Here is a 19,949-nt window from a genome sequence, read left to right on the forward strand (position 1 = left end):
CACACACAGGCGCTGAGGCACAAGGTGAGGCACACACAGGCTGAGGCACAGGGGGAGACACACACGTCCTCACCGTCGGGCAGCTCCCGGTCGCTGATGTGCTGCAGGTGCGGGCCGGGCTCCGCCTCGCTCAGCTCCACTTCCACCTGGTAGGGGTCGGGGCGCTCCGGCATCCCGCGGGCACGGCCCAGCTTGGGGCTGGCGCCCGGGGAGACGCAGCAGCTGACCGTGTTCCCCATGGCGCTGCGGGGGCTGAGAGACGTGCGAGGCCGCTGCTAGGACGGCCGGGCCGGACGCCGCATCCTCATCTCTCCCCTGCCGGCCGGTCCCACGGGAGTTCGCGGCCCGCACACGCCCCTGTCACGTCACCGCGCCGTCCCCTCCGCGGCCGCTTCCTCCCTGTGCGCAGTCGGCCAATCAGCGCCGAGGGGCGTGTGACAGCGTATAGCGCTGCAGCCAATCACCGAGGAGAAACCGCATCGGTGGGCGTGTTCTTGTCAGGAGCGTGCAATGAGATAAGTAGCCAACCAGGTGCCGGCGCTGCAGTGAGTAGTGTGAGACCCGGATGTCATTCGCTATGCCCACCCCAGGCAACGTGTTCAGGGCTTCCGGGGCGTGGCCTGGCCAGAGCGAGGCGTGGAACGCGCAGGTGATTGGATGGTTCGGTCCTGATAGCCTGGGAGCCCGGTATAACGCCGGCAGCACCGTCCCTGAGGCGCGGAGACCGCAGCACCGGGCGCTGAGTGCGGGGTGGAGGTGGGTACGAGACGGGATGTATGGAGGACAGGTGCTATGGTAATGCATGCTGGGATATGTAGTTCCACAGAAGCTGGAGTGCCACATGTTTCCTATTCCTGTGCTGGAGAAATGCTACTGAGGAATATGAGTGTTGGTTGCTATTGGCAACATCTGGCGTCCTCTGGGGCTCCCTCGCCAGCGGACGCCAGGCGTGCCGGAGGGGTCCCTAGCGGACGGCAGGCGTGCCGGAGGAGGGGGCCCCCAGTGGGACGGCAGGCGTGCCGGAGGAGGGGGCCCCCAGTGGGACGGCAGGCGTGCCGGAGGAGGGGGCCCCCAGTGGGACGGCAGGCGTGTCGGAGGAGGGGGCCGACAGTGGGACAGCAGGTATGCTGAGGGGGGGGTCCCCAGCGGACAGCAGGTGTGCCGGGGGAGGGGTCCCCAGCGGACGCGCTCTGGGGGAGGGGTCCCCAGCGGATGTGTGCTGGGGGAGGGGTCCCCAGCGGACGCCGGGTTTGCCGGAGGAGGGGTCCCCAGCGGATGTGCGCCGGGGGAGGGGTCCCCAGCGGACGACGGGGGAAGGGGTCCCCAGCAGACGCCGGGTGCGCCGGAGGAGGGGGCCCCCAGCGGACGGCGAGTGTGCTGCAGGAGGGGGCCCCAGCGGACGGCGAGTGCGCCGGAGGAGGGGGCCCCAGCGGATGGCGCACCTGGCGTCTGCTGGGGCCACCTCTTCCAGCACACCTGACGTCATCTTGGTAGCTGCTGGGGCCCATCTCCGGAATACTTTACATTCCAGACATTGGTAAACATGGCAGCGTTGCACTCCTTATAGGAGTGTATGGGGGATGCGGCTACTGGCGGGAATGGAGGATCACAGCAGGTATCTGCGATATCTGCTGCAGTCCCTCCTACATACATTTAGGGGATACTTTATAATTGCAGTTAACGCCAGAAACCGGGTGTTTTCTGGAGAAATAGCCGGACATATTGTTTGATAGGAATACAGATAAAATACCGCCATATGGGATACTGGCGGTCGAAATACCAATGCTGGAATCCTGAATGACTGCATAAGACTGCTGCCAAAATACTGACGCAGGGGAGGCTTACGGTACTTTCTGGGAGGCTGTCGGGACGCCGCTGTCGGGATTCTGACCGCCGATATCCCATCCATTGGGATATCGTGCTGATTCGGTTTGATAAATGGGCCCCTGACACTGTATAGGGACATAGGAGTGTGACACACAAGTGCTACATGTTGCCAGATTGCAAAGGTACTTGGTGGCTGTATGACCCAGTGGTCAGTGGGACGTGTGAGTATAGAAAGCGACCATATGGCGGAAGCGAGCTGGGAGATGAGAGGGAGGTGCACGTTGGTCTGGTCTTGCTTATAGCCTTGTATGCCAGGAGACTGTGTTGGATCTGGTGGAATACTGGCAGCGGAGCAGAAGATGAATGCTCTGCGAGGGTGAGCTGTCTGGCCACTGCATTCACAATACATTGTAGGAGTAGAATACCACAACAGTCAGTGAGGAAGTAGTGCATGCATTAAAGTTTTAGCAGTGTGTATTCTGGAAATATCTCTTATACTCCTTTCAGACCGCCAGCCTTGAACACGGGTGTATTGCACATGAGCACACACAACCCGTGTTGCTGTGCAGTCTGAAAGGGCCTAGTTAGAATAATCTGGGTGGAGCGCCCCGGTATTCCAACTCGGGTAGCGAGCAGGGTTGAACACATGTTCAGCCCGGCTCGCTGTGCTGTGTGGACGGGAGGCACCTTGAGATCATGTGCTCTCCAAGCGCTGACCCCACCCGCGTTACCACTGACATCACCAATGAGGCAATATACTGGGTTGGGGACCGCAGCGGCGAGGGGCCTGAGGTGGGTCGCACCCGTGTACGGCTCCCGGGAACGACCCGCGTCAGGCGGTGTGAAAGGGGTATTTGATGTACATTACTGTGCATAAGTAGGTTAAAAAAAGGGGACTTAAGCATAGATATCCTTAAAACCTGGCATGTAATGGCGGAGTTTGGGAAACTCTGTAAAGGAAGCAGAGAGGTGGTGGATCCAGAGAGACAAACACTGAATGAGCCATTTTTGGGGAGTAGGGAGAAAACCAGAATAGGACTGTGAACACCTAGGGGTATAAGAAGAATGGGGAGAGCGGGATTGTACAGAGGATGCTTCACTATGGAAGGAATTCCGTACTTAGATCAGACATAGTAAGCCTATGAAGGGAATTCAGTTGGGTGCAGGGTAAAAAACCTGCAAATAAGCAAACCTTGGTCAGATGGATTAGAATGGTGATTGCACAAGCTTATGCGCAGGCTGGGCTCCCGACTCCTGCTGCTATTAAGGCCCATTCTACTCTGTCTGTTGGACCTTTTGTTGAAGTCGGAAAAAGAACACATACAAACAACACACAGAGTGGCGCTTCTCGGTGGTGGCGTAAGGACGCAATTGACGTATATGGATGCGCCCTGCTTCTTTACCGTACATCATGCATAGTTGCACGGCGTGTGTGTTGCAGCGTGGTGGGTGTCTATACGGTAAAAGGCGCAATCACTGAGAAACGCCATGACGCACAGTGACACATATTCATACAACACATAAATTACACACAGACCAAACATGTCCAGCACCAGACTTGTTCTATATTGTATTTATATAATAGAGTGTAAAATCAGATATATATGTATTATTGGGATGGAACAAGTTAATTATATCTTGATTAGTGTCAAAATGGTCAGGCGGATGTGTGGATTAATTTGATAGCTATGGGTAAATTGTAGTACATTGCAGCAATGAGTTATGATCAAATGTATGAATATAAAGTCACATCCTATGAGAACAAAGGACTGCCTGAGAAAGAATGGGGGCAGAAGCCCAGAGGGTAACCCCTGTACCTGCGTCTTGAAACTGGACATTGCTTACATATGAACTGACCAATAAAACACAATGAATGAGAAACTGCCCTCTCCTGGACCAATTGAAGGAGACTGAAACCAACAACCTGTTAACTCCCACTGTTTGATATATGTAGTTTCTAGGGTATAGAGAGTTGCTGAGAGGAAGACATGAAGGACTGTCCTATGGGATAGGGTGATGTATACTGGCTGTGACTATTTCTTATGTAATGGTAACTCTGTACCACTTTACTGTACATACGTTATTTTGTATGCATAATCTTTTAATATTAAAAAAAAAAAATCTCTCTCTCTATATCTCTATATCTCTATATCTCTATATCTCTATATCTCTATATCTGAGCATTGGACCTCAGTATACCATGTGTGCGCCTACTTGCTTTCTCTTACGGGACATGGTGCTGCGACGTTTGGCGCACTATTTTCGTATATGGTAATAAGATGCACCTTGCGTCCGCACTATATAATACCTAGTGTTCACTCTAGGTGTCTTTCACAGGGCGCTGCGCCCTGCCCCTTTTTTAGACACCTGAATGCGCCCTTCCCCGCACTTTGCTGCCCGCCTGACCCCGCCACGCAGCCGTAGCCAGCCGTGCGCCGCAGGACACATTGAACACACTGTAGTAATCACACGGAGCGTCTCCCTGCATGAGACCTCCGCGGCCCGCCCCGCTCGTCCTTAGCTGTCAGTCGCCGCAGCTCTCCTCCTCTGCGAGCAGACTATAGGTCTGCACGTTATCTGGTGAGACAGGAGGGCTGGGTTTGCCTCTCCCGCCGATGCAAACCCATCCCTCCTGTGTGGATGAATCATTAAAAGGAGACGCCAGGGAGGATCAACAGGACGCCATTTTTAATGCCACTCCGCAAGTGTGGCGGGGTGAATCGGCGCTCCCCCTCTGTGTCCTGGGCTATATTTAACATGTAAGTACTGCAGTTGTAAACTTGTCTGAGACTGAAGTGCTGGAGTACCAGTGTTGTATACCTGTTGCCAGACCTCATCATGTCTCTGACCCGCTATTGCCTGTGCCAGGGTGGAGAGATCAGCTCTGCCCTGGATCCAGCACTGGCCTCTGCTCTAATTTATTACATGCCTGGTTTGAACTGCTATTGTCTGTCCTCTTTGTTGGACACCTGTTGATCCTGGCTATCCTTTTTACGAGCCTTTAATACTGTTGGATACGTGGGACGTGCCGTGGACTCACTGTATTCAGCCCCCTATTGTCAGGTGCCCCCAGCATGGCTTAACATTTATTATTATTTATATATGGTCTATTTGTGCTGCCATCACACTGTCGCACTCTGCTTATGTAAATCCCACCCCCACAGAAACCTAACATGTTCTTCCATTCTGCTGCTTGGTGGCTGCCATGAAGTTGGACGTTTATTCTCCATGAGCTGAGAACGTTCTGTGATAAGTGATCTCTCCGCTAGTGCTTGGTCTGCTCAGTTGACATCTGCACGGATTCCTCCAGAGCAGTACATGATAGTTTACTTATTAAAGTCGGTGATATGGGATGGGAATGACATTCACATAAATATGGCAGCATGCAGCGATAAAAATGTGAATGATTTTCTGTGGAAGAAAAAGTTGTTTTTAAAATGCAGCAAAATGAGAATCCTGTTTGTCATTATATAGTTATTTTGTTTTAATTCTATTTAAAGCTGGGGTAGGACAACTAAATGTAAATTCAGGAGCAGGTCACATTTATGGGTCCGAGGGATCTTGTAATGAGCCAGGTAACTAGGCTTGCCCTCAAGTAATAATGGCTGCCTGAAGTGTGGTGCCACGTCTTATGGGGAAATGTCAGCCCACATCATGCAGAGTTTCCATACCATGTTGGGGTTAGTGGGTACAGTTATAATGCCCCCCTCATCCCTTTGCGCCCTTGGTTGTTTGGATTTTGTCCACTCCTGACTTACAGGTCTTGTGTTGTCTGTTAGGTGCCTACAACAGTGGTTTCCAAACTTTTTTGAATCACTGCGCCCTAGAATATCAGAATTTTTTTCACGGCACCCCTAGGCCAAAAATTTCTAATTGAGAAATTTAGAAAGAAATATTACATTAAGTAGATGGCGTTTATGTCATCCTTAGGGTCAGTTGTGTGGTGAGGGACGATATTTGCTTCTGTTTGGCCACATATTGTATAACTGGCAGCCACCAGCACTGGTTTTGCCTATTATATTGACCATGAATAATTTGAATTGGTCCTGGACCACCAACCCAGGGCACCCCAGCAAGTGTCCCGAGGCACCCCAGGGAGACACGGCACATAGTGTGGGAACCTCTGGTCTACAACGTCATGTGCTTGAACTTGGATTGTATATATACATGTGTCGTGTGTCTGAGTTTATTTGCAGGTGTTCACTTTTCACAGCCAGGATTCATTGTTTATCTAAAGCTGTGTCACACCCATTGTTCAGGCTCCAGAGCCCTTGACAGGTCGCTGACTACCAGGGAGAGTCCCTACCACAGAACAGGGAGTAAAAGGAGCTAACATAGGAACAGGCCAGAACACACGGCCTATCCTGTATTTTACACCATGCAGTCCACCATTTTTAGTTAAGACAACGGTCTAAGCATTACAGTATGGACATAATCGTGCCCTCCCGAATGAAAAATGTGCCCTCCCCGTGATCAGCACCCTGCCCTAAAAAATTCTTAGAGTGAACACTAAATACCGCTGGTATTTAAATGGTTATTTGAAAAAATGGACTTTCACACCTTCCCGGCCGGCCGTGCCGCGTCCGCAGAACAATTGTGCAAGGCGGCTATGTGGTCCTCAGTGAACATGTTCATTAGGTTCTATGCCTTTGATACTTCCGCCTCCCAGGATGCATCCTTTGAACGCCGGGTTCTCATACCCGCTAAGGTGCGTCCCCTCCCTTGAGGAACTGTTATAGGACATCCCCAATGTATTCCCTATGGGACACAGTGTACTCCGCTGCAGAAAAGGAGATTTATGGTAGACTTACCATGGTTAAATCTTTCTGCGAGGTACACTGGGTTCCACAGGGCACCCACCCTGACGCACTTAGCTTCTTTGGGTTTGTATGGCATTAGCCGCTGGTCCCTTCTCATGTCGTGAGAACGTGGTTCTATGTGACTAACCTCTACCGTCTCTCTTTTCTCTGACGTCCTAAGTGGATGCTGGGACTCCGTAAGGACCATGGGGAATAGCGGCTCCGCAGGAGACTGGGCACAACTAAAAGAAAGCTTTAGACTACTGGTGTGCACTGGCTCCTCCCACTATGACCCTCCTCCAGACTTCAGTTAGAATCTTGTGCCCGGCTGAGCTGGATGCACACTAGGGGCTCTCCTGAGCTCCTAGAAAGAAAGTATATTTTAGGTTTTTTATTTTACAGTGAGATCTGCTGGCAACAGACTCACTGCAGCGAGGGACTAAGGGGAGAAGAAGCGAACCTACCTAGCTGGTGGTAGCTTGGGCTTCTTAGGCTACTGGACACCATTAGCTCCAGAGGGATTGACCACAGGACCCGACCTCGATGTTCGGTCCCGGAGCCGCGCCGCCGGCACCCTTACAGAGCCAGAAGCAAGAAGTGTTCCTGAAAATCGGCGGCAGAAGACTTCTGTCGTCAACAAGGTAGCGCACAGCACTGCAGCTGTGCGCCATTGCTCCTCATGCACACCTCACACTCCGGTCACTGATGGGTGCAGGGCGCTGGGGGGGGGGGGGGGGCGCCCTGAGGGCAATATAAGACACCTTGGCTGGCAAATCTACACCATATATAGTCAGGAAGGCTATATAGTTGTAAAAATACCCCTGCCAGAATTCCAGAAAAAGTGGGAGAAGTCTGCCGGAAAAGGGGCGGGGCCATCTCCCTCAGCACACTGGCGCCATTTTTCCCTCACAGCTCCGCTGGAAGAACGCTCCCTGGCTCTCCTCTGCAGTGTCAAGCTACATAAGGGTAAAAAAGAGAGGGGGGGACACTAAATTTAGGCGCAGTATATAATATATAAGCAGCTATAAGGGAAAAACACTCATTTATAGTGGGATCCCTGTGTTATATAGCGCTCTGGTGTGTGCTGGCATACTCTCTCTCTCTCTCTCTCTCTCTCTGTCTCCCCAAAGGGCTTTGTGGGGTCCTGTCCTCTGTCAGAGCATTCCCTGTGTGTATGCGGTGTGTCGGTACGGCTGTGTCGACATGTTTGAGGAGGCTTATGTGGAGGCGGAGCAGATGCCGATAAATGTGATGTCACCCCCTGCGGGGTCGACATCTGAGTGGATGGTTCTGTGGAAGGAATTACGCGACAGTGTCGACTCCTTGCATAAAAGGTTTGACGACATACCAAATGTGGGACAGCCGGCTTCTCAGCCCGTGCCTGCCCAGGCGTCTCAAAAGCCATCAGGGGCTCTAAAACGCCCGCTACCTCAGATGGCAGACACAGATGTCGACACGGATACTGACTCCAGTGTCGACGACGATGAGACTAATGTAACTTCCAATAGGGCCACACGTTATATGATTGAGGCAATGAAAAATGTGTTGCATATTTCTGATGTTACCCCGGGTACCACAAAAAAGGGTATTATGTTTGGAGAGAAAAAACTACCAGTTGTTTTTCCTCCATCTCCGGAATTAAATGAAGTGTGTGAAGAAGTGTGGGCTTCCCCTGATAAGAAACTGGTAATTTCTAAGAAGTTACTAATGGCGTACCCTTTCCCGCCAGAGGATAGGTCACGTTGGGAAACATCCCCTAGGGTGGATAAAGCGCTCACACGCTCGTCAAAGAAGGTGGCACTACCGTCTCCGGATACGGCCGCCCTGAAGGAATCTGCTGATAGAAAGCAGGAGGCTATCCTGAAGTCTGTATATACACACACGGGTGTTATACTGAGACCAGCTATTGCTTCAGCATGGATGTGCAGTGCTGCAGCTGCGTGGTCAGATTCCCTGTCGGAAAATATTGATACCCTAGACAGGGACACTATATTGCTAACCGTAGAGCATATTAAAGACGCACTCTTATACATGAGGGATGCACAGAGGGATATTTGCCGGCTGGCATCTAAAATAAGTGTAATGTCCATTTCTGCCAGGAGAGGGTTATGGACTCGGCAGTGGACAGGAGATGCAGATTCAAAAAGGCACATGGAAGTTTTGCCTTATAAGGGTGAGGAGTTGTTCGGGGATGGTCTCTCGGACCTCGTTTCCACAGCAACAGCTGGGAAGTCTACATTTTTACCCCATGTTCCCTCACAGCCAAAGAGAGCACCGTATTATCAGGTACAGTCCTTTCGGCCCAATAAGGGCAAGCGGGTTAAGGACGCGTCCTTTCTGCCCAGAGGCAGAGGTAGAGGGAAAAAGCTGCAGCATACAGCCAGTTCCCAGGAGCAAAAGTCCTCCCCCGCTTCCTCTAAGTCCACAGCATGACGCTGGGGCTCCACAGGCGGAGCCAGGTATGGTGGGGGCCCGTCTCAAAAATTTCAGCAATCAGTGGGCTCGCTCACGGGTGGATCCCTGGATCTTTCAAGTAGTATCTCAGGGGTACAAGCTGGAATTCGAGACGTCTCTCCCCCCCCCCCCCCCCTCCTCCCCGCCGTTTCCTCAAATCTGCCTTACCAACAACTACCTCTGGCAGGGAGGCAGTGTTACAGGCAATTCACAAGCTGTATTCACAACAGGTGATAGTAAAGGTGCCCCTACATCAACAAGGACGGGGTTACTATTCCATAATGTTTGTGGTACCGAAACCGGACGGTTCGGTGAGACCCATTTTAAATTTGAAATCCTTGAACACGTATATAAAAAAAATTCAAGTTCAAGATGGAATCGCTCAGGGCGGTTATTGCAAGCCTGGACGAGGGGGATTACATGGTATCACTGGACATCAAGGATGCTTACCTGCATGTCCCCATTTACCATCCTCACCAGGAGTACCTCAGATTTGTGGTACAGGATTGTCATTACGAATTCCAGACGTTGCCGTTCGGTCTATCAACGGCACCGAGGGTCTTTACCAAGGTAATGGCCGAAATGATGATACTCCTTCGAAAGAAGGGAGTTTTAATTATCCTGTACTTGGACGATCTCCTGATAAAGGCGAGGTCCAGGGAGCAGTTGTTGGTCGGGGGTAGCACTATCTACAACAGCACGGCTTGATTCTGAATATTCCAAAGTCACAGCTGGTCCCCATGACACGTCTACTGTTCCTGGGGATGGTTCTGGACACAGAACAGAAAAAAGTGTTTCTCCCGGAGGAGAAGGCCAAGGAGCTGTCATCTCTAGTCAGAGGCCTCCTAAAACCAAAACAGGTGTCGGTGCATCACTGCACGCGGATCCTGGGAAAGATGGTAGCTTCCTACGAAGCAATTCCATTCGGCAGGTTCCATGCAAGAACCTTTCAGTGGGACCTGTTGGACAAGTGGTCCGGATCGCATCTTCAGATGCATCTGCTGATAACCCTGTCTCCAAGGACCAGGGTGTCTGCAGAGTGCTCATCTTCAAGAGGGCCGCAGATTCGGCATACAGGACTGGGTCCTGGTGACCACGGATGCCAGCCTTCGAGGCTGGGGGGCAGTCACACAGGGAAGAAACTTCCAAGGACTATGGTCAAGTCAGGAGACTTCCCTGCACATAAATATTCTGGAACTGAGGGCCATTTACAATGCCCTAAGTCAGGCAAAACCCCTGCTTCAAAACCAGCCGGTACTGATCCAGTCAGACAACATCACGGCGGTCGCCCATGTAAACCGACAGGGCGGCACAAGAAGCAGGACGGCGATGGCAGAAGCCACAAGGATTCTCCGATGGGCGGAAAATCACGTGTTAGCACTGTCAGCAGTGTTCATTCCGGGAGTGGACAACTGGGAAGCAGACTTCCTCAGCAGGCACGACCTCCACCCGGGAGTGTGGGGACTTCATCCAGAAGTCTTCCAACTGATTGTAAACCGTTGGGAAAGGCCACAGGTGGACATGATGGCGTCCCGCCTAAACAAAAAGCTAGAAAAGTATTGCGCCAGGTCAAGAGACCCGCAGGCGATAGCTGTGGACGCTCTAGTGACACCGTGGGTGTACCGGTCGGTTTATGTGTTCCCTCCTCTTCCTCTCATACCAAAGGTACTGAGGATAATAAGGAGAAGAGGAGTAAGAACTATACTCATTGTTCCGGATTGGCCAAGAAGAGCTTGGTACCCGGAACTTCAAGAAAAAATGATCTCAGAGGACCCATGGCCTCTGCCGCTCAGACAGGACCTGCTGCAGCAGGGGCCCTGTCTGTTCCAAGACTTCCTGCGGCTGCGTTTGACGGCATGGCGGTTGAACACCGGATCCTGAAGGAAAAGGGCATTCCGGAGGAAGTCATTCCTACGCTGATTAAAGCTAGGAAAGAAGTAACCGCAAACCATTATCACCGCATATGGCGAAAATATGTTGCGTGGTGTGAGGCCAGGAAGGCCCCAACGGAAGAATTTCAGCTGGGCCGTTTCCTGCACTTTCTACAGTCAGGGGTGACTATGGGCCTAAAATTGGGTTCCATTAAGGTCCAGATTTCGGCTCTATCGATTTTCTTCCAGAGAGAACTGGCTTCACTACCTGAAGTTCAAACTTTTGTTAAGGGAGTGCTGCATATTCAGCCCCCTTTTGTGCCTCCAGTGGCACCTTGGGATCTCAACGTGGTGTTGGATTTCCTAAAGTCACATTGGTTTGAGCCACTTAAAACCGTGGAATTGAAATATCTCACGTGGAAAGTGGTCATGTTGTTGGCCTTGGCTTCGGCCAGGCGTGTATCAGAATTGGCGGCTTTGTCATGTAAAAGCCCTTATCTGATTTTCCATATGGATAGGGCAGAATTGAGGACTCGTCCCCAATTTCTCCCTAAGGTGGTATCAGCTTTTCATCTGAACCAACCTATCGTGGTGCCTGCGGCTACTAAAGACTTGGAGGACTCCAAGTTACTGGATGTAGTCAGGGCCCTGAAAATTTATGTTTCCAGGACAGCTGGAGTCAGGAAGACTGACTCGCTATTTATCCTGTATGCGCCCAACAAGTTGGGTGCACCTGCTTCAAAGCAGACTATTGCTTGCTGGATCTGTAGTACGATTCAGCTTGCACATTCTGCGGCTGGACTGCCGCATCCTAAATCAGTGAAAGCCCATTCCACGAGGAAGGTGGGCTCTTCTTGGGCGGCTGCCCGAGGGGTCTCGGCTATTCAACTTTGCTGAGCAGCTACTTGGTCGGGGCCAAACACGTTTGCTAAATTCTATAAGTTTGACACCCTGGCTGAGGAGGACCTAGAGTTTGCCCATTCGGTGCTGCAGAGTCATCCGCACTCTCCCGCCCGTTTGGGAGCTTTGGTATAATCCCCATGGTCCTTACGGAGTCCCAGCATCCACTTAGGACGTCAGAGAAAATAAGAATTTACTCACCGGTAATTCTATTTCTCGTAGTCCGTAGTGGATGCTGGGCGCCCATCCCAAGTGCGGATTGTCTGCAATACTTGTACATAGTTATTGCTTAACTAAAGGGTTATTGTTGAGCCATCTGTTGAGAGGCTCAGTTGTTATCATACTGTTAACTGGGTATTGTATCACGAGTTATACGGTGTGGCTGGTATGAGTCTTACCCGGATTCAAAATCCTTCCTTATTGTGTCAGCTCTTCCGGGCACAGTATCCTAACTGAAGTCTGGAGGAGGGTCATAGTGGGAGGAGCCAGTGCACACCAGTAGTCTAAAGCTTTCTTTTAGTTGTGCCCAGTCTCCTGCGGAGCCGCTATTCCCCATGGTCCTTACGGAGTCCCAGCATCCACTACGGACTACGAGAAATAGAATTACCGGTGAGTAAATTCTTATTTTACCTACTACTGCATTGGACTGGTTAACTAAAACTGAGCTCACAGTGCCTGGAGGCAGGGTTATATAGAAGAGGCCGCGCAATACATCCTGGGACAGTCTAAAGCTTTAGCCTGTTGGTGCCTCTGGATCAAGATCCATCTCTACACCCCAATGTTATCCCTGTGGAACCCAGTGTACCTCGCAGAAAGAGATTTACTCATGGTATGTCTACCATAAATCTCCTTTTCCCAGAAGCTTATGGCCTGGACCTATGAAGCTGAGGTTAAATATTTAATCGTGACAATAATCCAAAATGTACTTTAAAATCAACCCTAAAGTACTCACAGGAACAAAGGATTATAGCAGAGCTGGCCCTAACCAATATGATGCCCTAGGCAAGAATCTGGCTGGTGTCCTCTAGCACTGCCGCTAGATCCGCCTCTGACCTTACACCATCACCCCTCACACATAGCAGACCTCATTTTGTGCTTCTACGCACTATATTTTAAATGGGAAAAGTGAGCACTTTTGGCGTGTTCTTGCTGGGAGGGAGCATGGCCACACAATAGTATCCCCAAAACAAATTACACCACACAGTAGTGTAACTTTATTCACATTATATCATGCGATAGTGTCCATAATTCATATTACATCACACAGCAGTACTTCTTTACCTTATATACATTACTAATCACAGTAGTGCACTTATTCACATTACATCACACTGGATTGATCCTTATTCACATTACACCACACTCTATTGCTCTAAATTCACATTAGACCACACAGTAGTGCCCTTTCTATACGTTATGACACACAATAGAGCACCTTATACACATAATGCCACACATTAGTAATGCATTTATACACATAATACCACACAGTAATGCGCCTTACACATATGACACACATTATTAATGTCCTTATAAACATAATGCGCCTTACACATTATGCCAACCTTTATTAATGCCCTTACACTTATAATGACACCCATAATGCCCCTTACGCATTTCGTATGCAGATACAGCCGCAGTCACACACAGAATATAGGCATGCCGCATATCATTTTAATCAGCAGAAGCTGCTTGTGCCTCTAGGAATTCCATATACCCTAAAAATTTGCCTAGTTTGCCTATGCCTAGGGTCGGCTCTGGATAGTTTAGGAATGTCCTCAACAGTCCCCAGGCTGAGAGATTATTAGAAATCTGTCTGAATATCTCCCACATGTATCTCTGATCTAGAAGAGAATAGACTCGGCTGACAAGGACTGTGTACAAGCTGCGATGTCTACTAGTTAACCCCAAGTGCTGACTGCAGACCATAGTGTGGGGAGAGCGTGATCTTCATGGAGGGCGGCTGCTACTGGCAAAGGGGAATCCGGCCCGGCTGCTATCGCATTGATCAAGCACTGTTCGCAAACTTATTCTAATGGTTACAGTTTTGGATTGGTTGATTTTATAGAGTTAGTGATGTCATAGCAACATTAATTTTATTACCGTATATACTCGAGTATAAGCCGACTTTTTCAGCACATTTTTCTGTGCTGAAAAAGCCCCCCTCGGCTTATACTCGAGTCAATGGCTGCAGCAGACGCCGTGGGCTGTGTGGGCGTCCGCTGCAGCCGGCTCCAGGACAGACACTAGAGGTCATTATTGACCTCTAGTGTCTGTGCGCGTTGCTATGGGAGAGACGTCATGACGTCTCTCCCATAGAGATGATCGGGTGCCGGGGAGCGGGCGGCCGCACGGAGCGGCGTCCGGACGGAGCGTGCGGCCGGATGGAGCGAGCGGCCGGACGGACGGAGCGGAGCAGCGCAGCAGCAGAAGAAGCGGTCGGGAAGCAGGAGCGGGGCAGTGGTAAGTATTGTTTTTGTGTGTGTTTGTGTGTTTGTAAGCGGCGACGGGGGCACTGCAACAGGGGGCAAAGAAAGAAGGGGGCACTGCAACAGGGGGCAAAGAAAGAAGGGGGCACTGCAACAGGGGGCAAAGAAAGAAGGGGGCACTGCAACAGGGGGCAAAGAAAGAAGGGGGCACTGCAACAGGGGGCAAAGAAAGAAGGGGGCACTGCAACAGGGGGCAAAGAAAGAAAGAAGGAGGCACAACTACTGGGGGCAATGAAAGGGGGCACAACTACTGGGGGCAATGAAAGGGGGCACAACTACTGGGGGCAAAGCAACGGCAGCATGTTTTTATCTGGCACTGTGGGGGGATATCTGTTACTGGGGGTATATGTGGCACTGGGGGCACAACCCTAGCAACAAGCATTACCCCCTGGCAACAAGCATAACACCTACCGCATGAAACCCCTGGCAACGAGCATGACACCCTGAGCATGAACACCCCTGGCACCGTACATTTCCCACCCTAGGCTTATACTCGAGTCAGTCATTTTTTCCCATTTTTTTGTGGTAAAATTAGGTATCTCGGCTTATATTCGGGTCGACTTATACTCGAGTATATACGGGTAATTGATAATGTGAAAGAGGGAATTTCCTTGGAGATACTGCTTTGAGTCTGCTGAAATTGGACGTAGTATATATAAATTATTATTATTATTATTTTTTAGCTACTGTGCACGTGTTCTGATTCTGTCCGTGCAGAGACGCCATTCTGATTTCATGTACACGCAGGGAGAAGTGTGGCGGGATAGAGGGGAGTTCCTGTGCGGTGACGGGAGGTGTCACACAGGGAGATGGTCTGTCTAATTGGGTGTGCTATGGTATACGGGCATGTCGGTGACAGCGGCTGCGTACACAGAGGCTCGAATGTTCATAGGAGGCCATGCTTTGATGATAGAGAATCTGCCTCTGCCACATAGGGCTGGTGATGATGCAACCGATGGCGGACGCACCAATCGGAATTACTGCATGAGCGGACACTGACAGCGGACGTCTCGGCACTTGGACACTCCAATGTGCACCAGGGAAGGGCTTTGTAGCGGCATCTGCATAAAGTCACAGATGGGAGACTGCCAGTAGCGGTGTATTATAATAGATCTACAATGTCTAGGTATACAGTCAATAGGGTAACAGTGGTTAAGGTCAGTGGATACAAACGTTGTATATGCAGTGTGCTGGTACACTCCGGTCACCTATATTCTCCCTGCCGGATGTGCTGTCACACAGGAGTATAATACAGTAATGTGCTGGTACTCGCCGGTCACCTGTATCCTCCCTGCCGGATGTGCTGTCACACAGGAGTATAATGCAGTTGTGTGCTGGTACACTCCGGTCACCTATATTCTCCCTGCCGGATGTGCTGTCACACAGGAGTATAATACAGTAGTGTGCTGGTACACTCCGGTCACCTATATTCTCCCTGCCGGATGTGCTGCCACACAGGAGTATAATACAGTAGTGTGCTGGTACACTCCGGTCACCTATATTCTCCCTGCCGGATGTGCTGAAACACAGGAGTATAATGCAGTAGTGTGCTGGTACACTCCGGTCACCTATATTCTCCCTGCCGGATGTGCTGTCACACAGGAGTATAATGCAGTAGTGTGCTGGTACACTCCGGTCACCTATATTATCCCTGCCGGATGTGCAGTCACACAGGAGTATAATGCAGTAGTGTGCTGGTACACTACGGTCACCTATATTCTCTCTGCCGGATGTGCTGTCACACAGGAGTATAATGCAGTAGTGTGCTGGTACACTCCGGTCACCTATATTCTCCCTGCCGGATGTGCTGTCACACAGGACTTATAATACAGTAGTGTGCTGGTACACTCCGGTCACCTATATTCTCCCTGCCGGATGTGCTGTCACACAGGAGTATAATACAGTAGTGTGCTGGTACACTCCGGTCACCTATATCCTCCCTGCCGGATGTGCTGTCACACAGGAGTATAATGCAGTAGTGTGCTGGTACACTCCGGTCACCTATATTCTGCCTGCCGGATGTGCTGTCACACAGGAGTATAATGCAGTTGTGTGCTTGTACACTCCGGTCACCTATATTCTACCTGCCGGTTGTGCTGTCACACAGGAGTATAATGCAGTAGTGTGCTGGTACACTCCGGTCACCTATATTCTACCTGCCGGATGTGCTGTCACACAGGAGTATAATGCAGTAGTGTGCTGGTACACTCCGGTCACCTATAGCCTCCCTGCCGGATGTGCAGTCACACAGGAGTATAATGCAGTAGTGTGCTGGTACACTCCGGTCACCTATATTATCCCTGCCGGATGTGCAGTCACACAGGAGTATAATGCAGTAGTGTGCTGGTACACTCTGGTCACCTATATTCTCTCTGCCGGATGTGCTGTCACACAGGAGTATAATGCAGTAGTGTGCTGGTACACTCCGGTCACCTATATTCTCCCTGCCGGATGTGCTGTCACACAGGAGTATAATACAGTAGTGTGCTGGTACTCGCCGGTCACCTATATCCTCCCTGCCGGATGTGCTGTCACACAGGAGTATAATACAGTAGTGTGCTGGTACTCGCTGGTCACCTATATTCTACTTGCCGGATGTGCTGTCACACAGGAGTATAATGCAGTAGTGTGCTGGTACACTCCGGTCACCTATAGCCTCCCTGCCGGATGTGCTGTCACACAGGAGTATAATGCAGTAGTGTGCTGGTACACTCCGGTCACCTATATTCTCCCTGCCGGATGTGCTGTCACACAGGAGTATAATACAGTAGTGTGCTGGTACACTCCGGTCACCTATATTCTCCCTGCCTGATGTGCTGTCACACAGGAGTATAATACAGTAGTGTGCTGGTACACTCCGGTCACCTATATTCTACTTGCCGGATGTGCTGTCACACAGGAGTATAATACAGTAGTGTGCTGGTACTCGCCGGTCACCTATAGCCTCCCTGCCGGATGTGCTGCCACACAGGAGTATAATACAGTAGTGTGCTGGTACTCGCCGGTCACCTGTATCCTCCCTGCCAGATGTGCTGTCACACAGGAGTATAATACAGTAGTGTGCTGGTACACTCCGGTCACCTATATTCTACCTGCCGGATGTGCTGTCACACGAGTATAATGCAGTAGTGGTACTCGCCGGTCACCTATAGCCTCCCTGCCGGATGTGCTGTCACACAGGAGTATAAAGCAGTAGTGTGCTGGTACACTCCGGTCACATGTGCTGTCACACGAGTGTAATGCAGCTGGTACTTGCCGGTCACCTATAGCCTCCCTGCCGGATGTGCTGTCACACAGGAATATAAAGCAGTAGTGTGCTGGTACACTCCGGTCACCTATATTCTACCTGCCGGATGTGCTGTCACACAGGAGTATAAAGCAGTAGTGTGCGGGTACTCGCCGGTCACCTATAGCCTCCCTGCCGGATGTGCTGTCACACAGGAGTATATTAATGGCACTAGCGTTGGGAATCTGCTTTCTCAGTGCCCGTCTTTCTGGTGTCCGCTCGCTCATGTCCTTTATTTACACAGAGGCCGCTCCGGAGTCGCTGCGGTCTGGTTCTCCAGGTTAGTGAATCGCCCCTTTTTCCTTGCTGACAGTGCTGTCCTGTACACCTGTGCCAATCTGGATATGAATGTTGGCGGTGACTGGCTGCTTTGCCAGGTTTCCAGAGGGATTTGTCAGTAAACCTGTCATCAGTACAAATGCTGGATGCAACACCCCCACCCCGTACACAGCGAGCTGTTCATCTGCAGATTCCTGCGGTTCCTGGTTTTGTTGTAGCGTTCCAAATAGGCCACTGGCCACAGGAAATATGAGTTCCTTCTTCAAAAGTTGTAGATTATTATTATTATTATTATTATTATTATTATTATTATTACTAGGTGATTCATCGCGCCCTACGGGCGCTCTTCACACCGTCGGATGGGGCTACGCCCCGTTAACCCCTGCAGGCCTTTGAACATACGCAGGCCGGTAGATAACAGAAACGCAGGGCAGTATAGAGGGCATACAGAAATGGGTTCCGGTTGAGAAAAGATAGAGAGGCGTAGGGGGGGGGGGGGGGGAGAAAGGGAATGTACAGAAGCGCTGTGCGATCGGTAAAGGATAGGGAGAGGCAGGGTGGTAGGGAGTGGCAGGGTGGTAGGGAGAGGATAAAGAGAGGGAAGGTGTTAGAGAGAAAATACAGTTGCAAGAGGCTATGACCCGTTAACCCCTGCACGGGCTTCAGCTGTGCTATAATTGTTATTATATGGAGTATTACCTGCAAAAAAGTTTTATGCTATTGGGTAAATATTGCAAGGGGGAAGGGCGTGTGATTGTCAAGGGGGCGTAGGCCTTTGTGAGGGTGTAAAGAGTGGCCGCAGGGCACAATGAATAACATAGTGTAGTATATACTGCTAGTGTATGCAGCGCAGCTTATACACACAGTGGCCACAGGTATCAGAGCCGCGTATACACACAATGGACACAGGTAGCAGCGCAGCTTATACACACAATGGCCACAGGTAACGGAGCCGCGTATCCACACAGTGGCCAGAGGTAGCAGGGCAGCTTATACACACAATACCCACAGGTAGCAGAGGCGCTTATACACACAATACCCACAGGTAGCAGAGCTGCTTATACACACAGTGCCCACAGGTAGCTGAGCCGCTTATACACACAATACCCACAGGTAGCAGAGCCGCTTAAACACACAGTGCCCACAGGTAGCAAAGCAGTTTATACACACAGTGGCCACAGGTATCAGAGCCGCGTATACACACAATGGACACAGGTAGCAGCGCAGCTTATACACACAGTGGATACAGGTATCAGAGCCACGTATCCACACAGTGGCCAGAAGTAGCAGGGCAGCTTATACACACAATACCCACAGGTAGCAGAGCCGCGTATACACACAATACCCACAGGTAGCAGAGCCGCTTATACACACACTGCCCACAGGTAGCAGCGCAGCTTATACACACAGTGGACAGAGGTATCAGAGCCACGTATCCACACAGTGGCCACAGGTAGCAGAGCCGCTGATACACACAATACCCACAGGTAGCAGAGCCGCTGATACACACAGTGCCCACAGGTAGCAGAGACGTTGATACACAACGTGCCCACAGGTAGCAAAGCAGTTTATACACACAATGACCACAGGTAGCAGTGTTGCTTATACATATAATGGACCCCGGTAGCAGTGCCACTTCTACACACAATTCCCATAGGTAACAGAGGCACTTATACACACAGTGGCCACAGGTAGCTGAGCCGCTTATATACACACAATGGCCACTTTTAGCAGCACCGCTTATACACACAATGGCCACTGGTAGCAGTGTCACTTATACACACAATGGCCACAGGTAGCAGTGGCGCTTATACACACAATGGCCACTTTTAGCAGCACCGCTTATACACACAATGGCCACTGGTAGCAGTGTCACTTATACACACAATGGCCACAGGTAGCAGTGGCGCTTATACACACAATGGCCACAGGTAGCAGTGCCACTTATACACACAATGGCCACTGGTACCAGAGCCGCGTATACACACAGTGGCCACAGGGAGCTGTGCCACTTATACACAATGGCCACAGGTAGCAGAGCCGC

At 50.8% G+C, this 19,949-nt stretch overlaps 2 protein-coding genes across 4 annotated transcripts in view; one reads left to right on the forward strand and one right to left on the reverse strand.

Annotated features, from left to right (window-relative positions):
* Positions 1-459, reverse strand: part of CCNYL1 (cyclin Y like 1) — an 86,777-nt gene extending 86,318 nt beyond the window's left edge. The window contains exon 1 of one of the 2 annotated variants that reach the window (XM_063932673.1): positions 74-459. In XM_063932673.1, the coding sequence (XP_063788743.1) occupies positions 74-239 (166 nt within the window). In that variant the 5' untranslated portion in view covers positions 240-459. The remainder of the gene's footprint in view (positions 1-73) is intronic. The other variant, XM_063932672.1, reaches the window with a different exon arrangement.
* An 84-nt stretch (positions 460-543) lies between these two features.
* Positions 544-19,949, forward strand: part of METTL21A (methyltransferase 21A, HSPA lysine) — a 67,537-nt gene continuing 48,131 nt past the window's right edge. The window contains exon 1 of one of the 2 annotated variants that reach the window (XM_063932674.1): positions 544-756. The gene's annotated coding sequence lies outside the window, so the exon portion shown is untranslated. The remainder of the gene's footprint in view (positions 757-19,949) is intronic. The other variant, XM_063932675.1, reaches the window with a different exon arrangement.

Source organism: Pseudophryne corroboree, chromosome 7 (assembly GCF_028390025.1).
Source record: "Pseudophryne corroboree isolate aPseCor3 chromosome 7, aPseCor3.hap2, whole genome shotgun sequence".
NCBI classification, from domain to species: Eukaryota; Metazoa; Chordata; class Amphibia; order Anura; family Myobatrachidae; genus Pseudophryne; species Pseudophryne corroboree.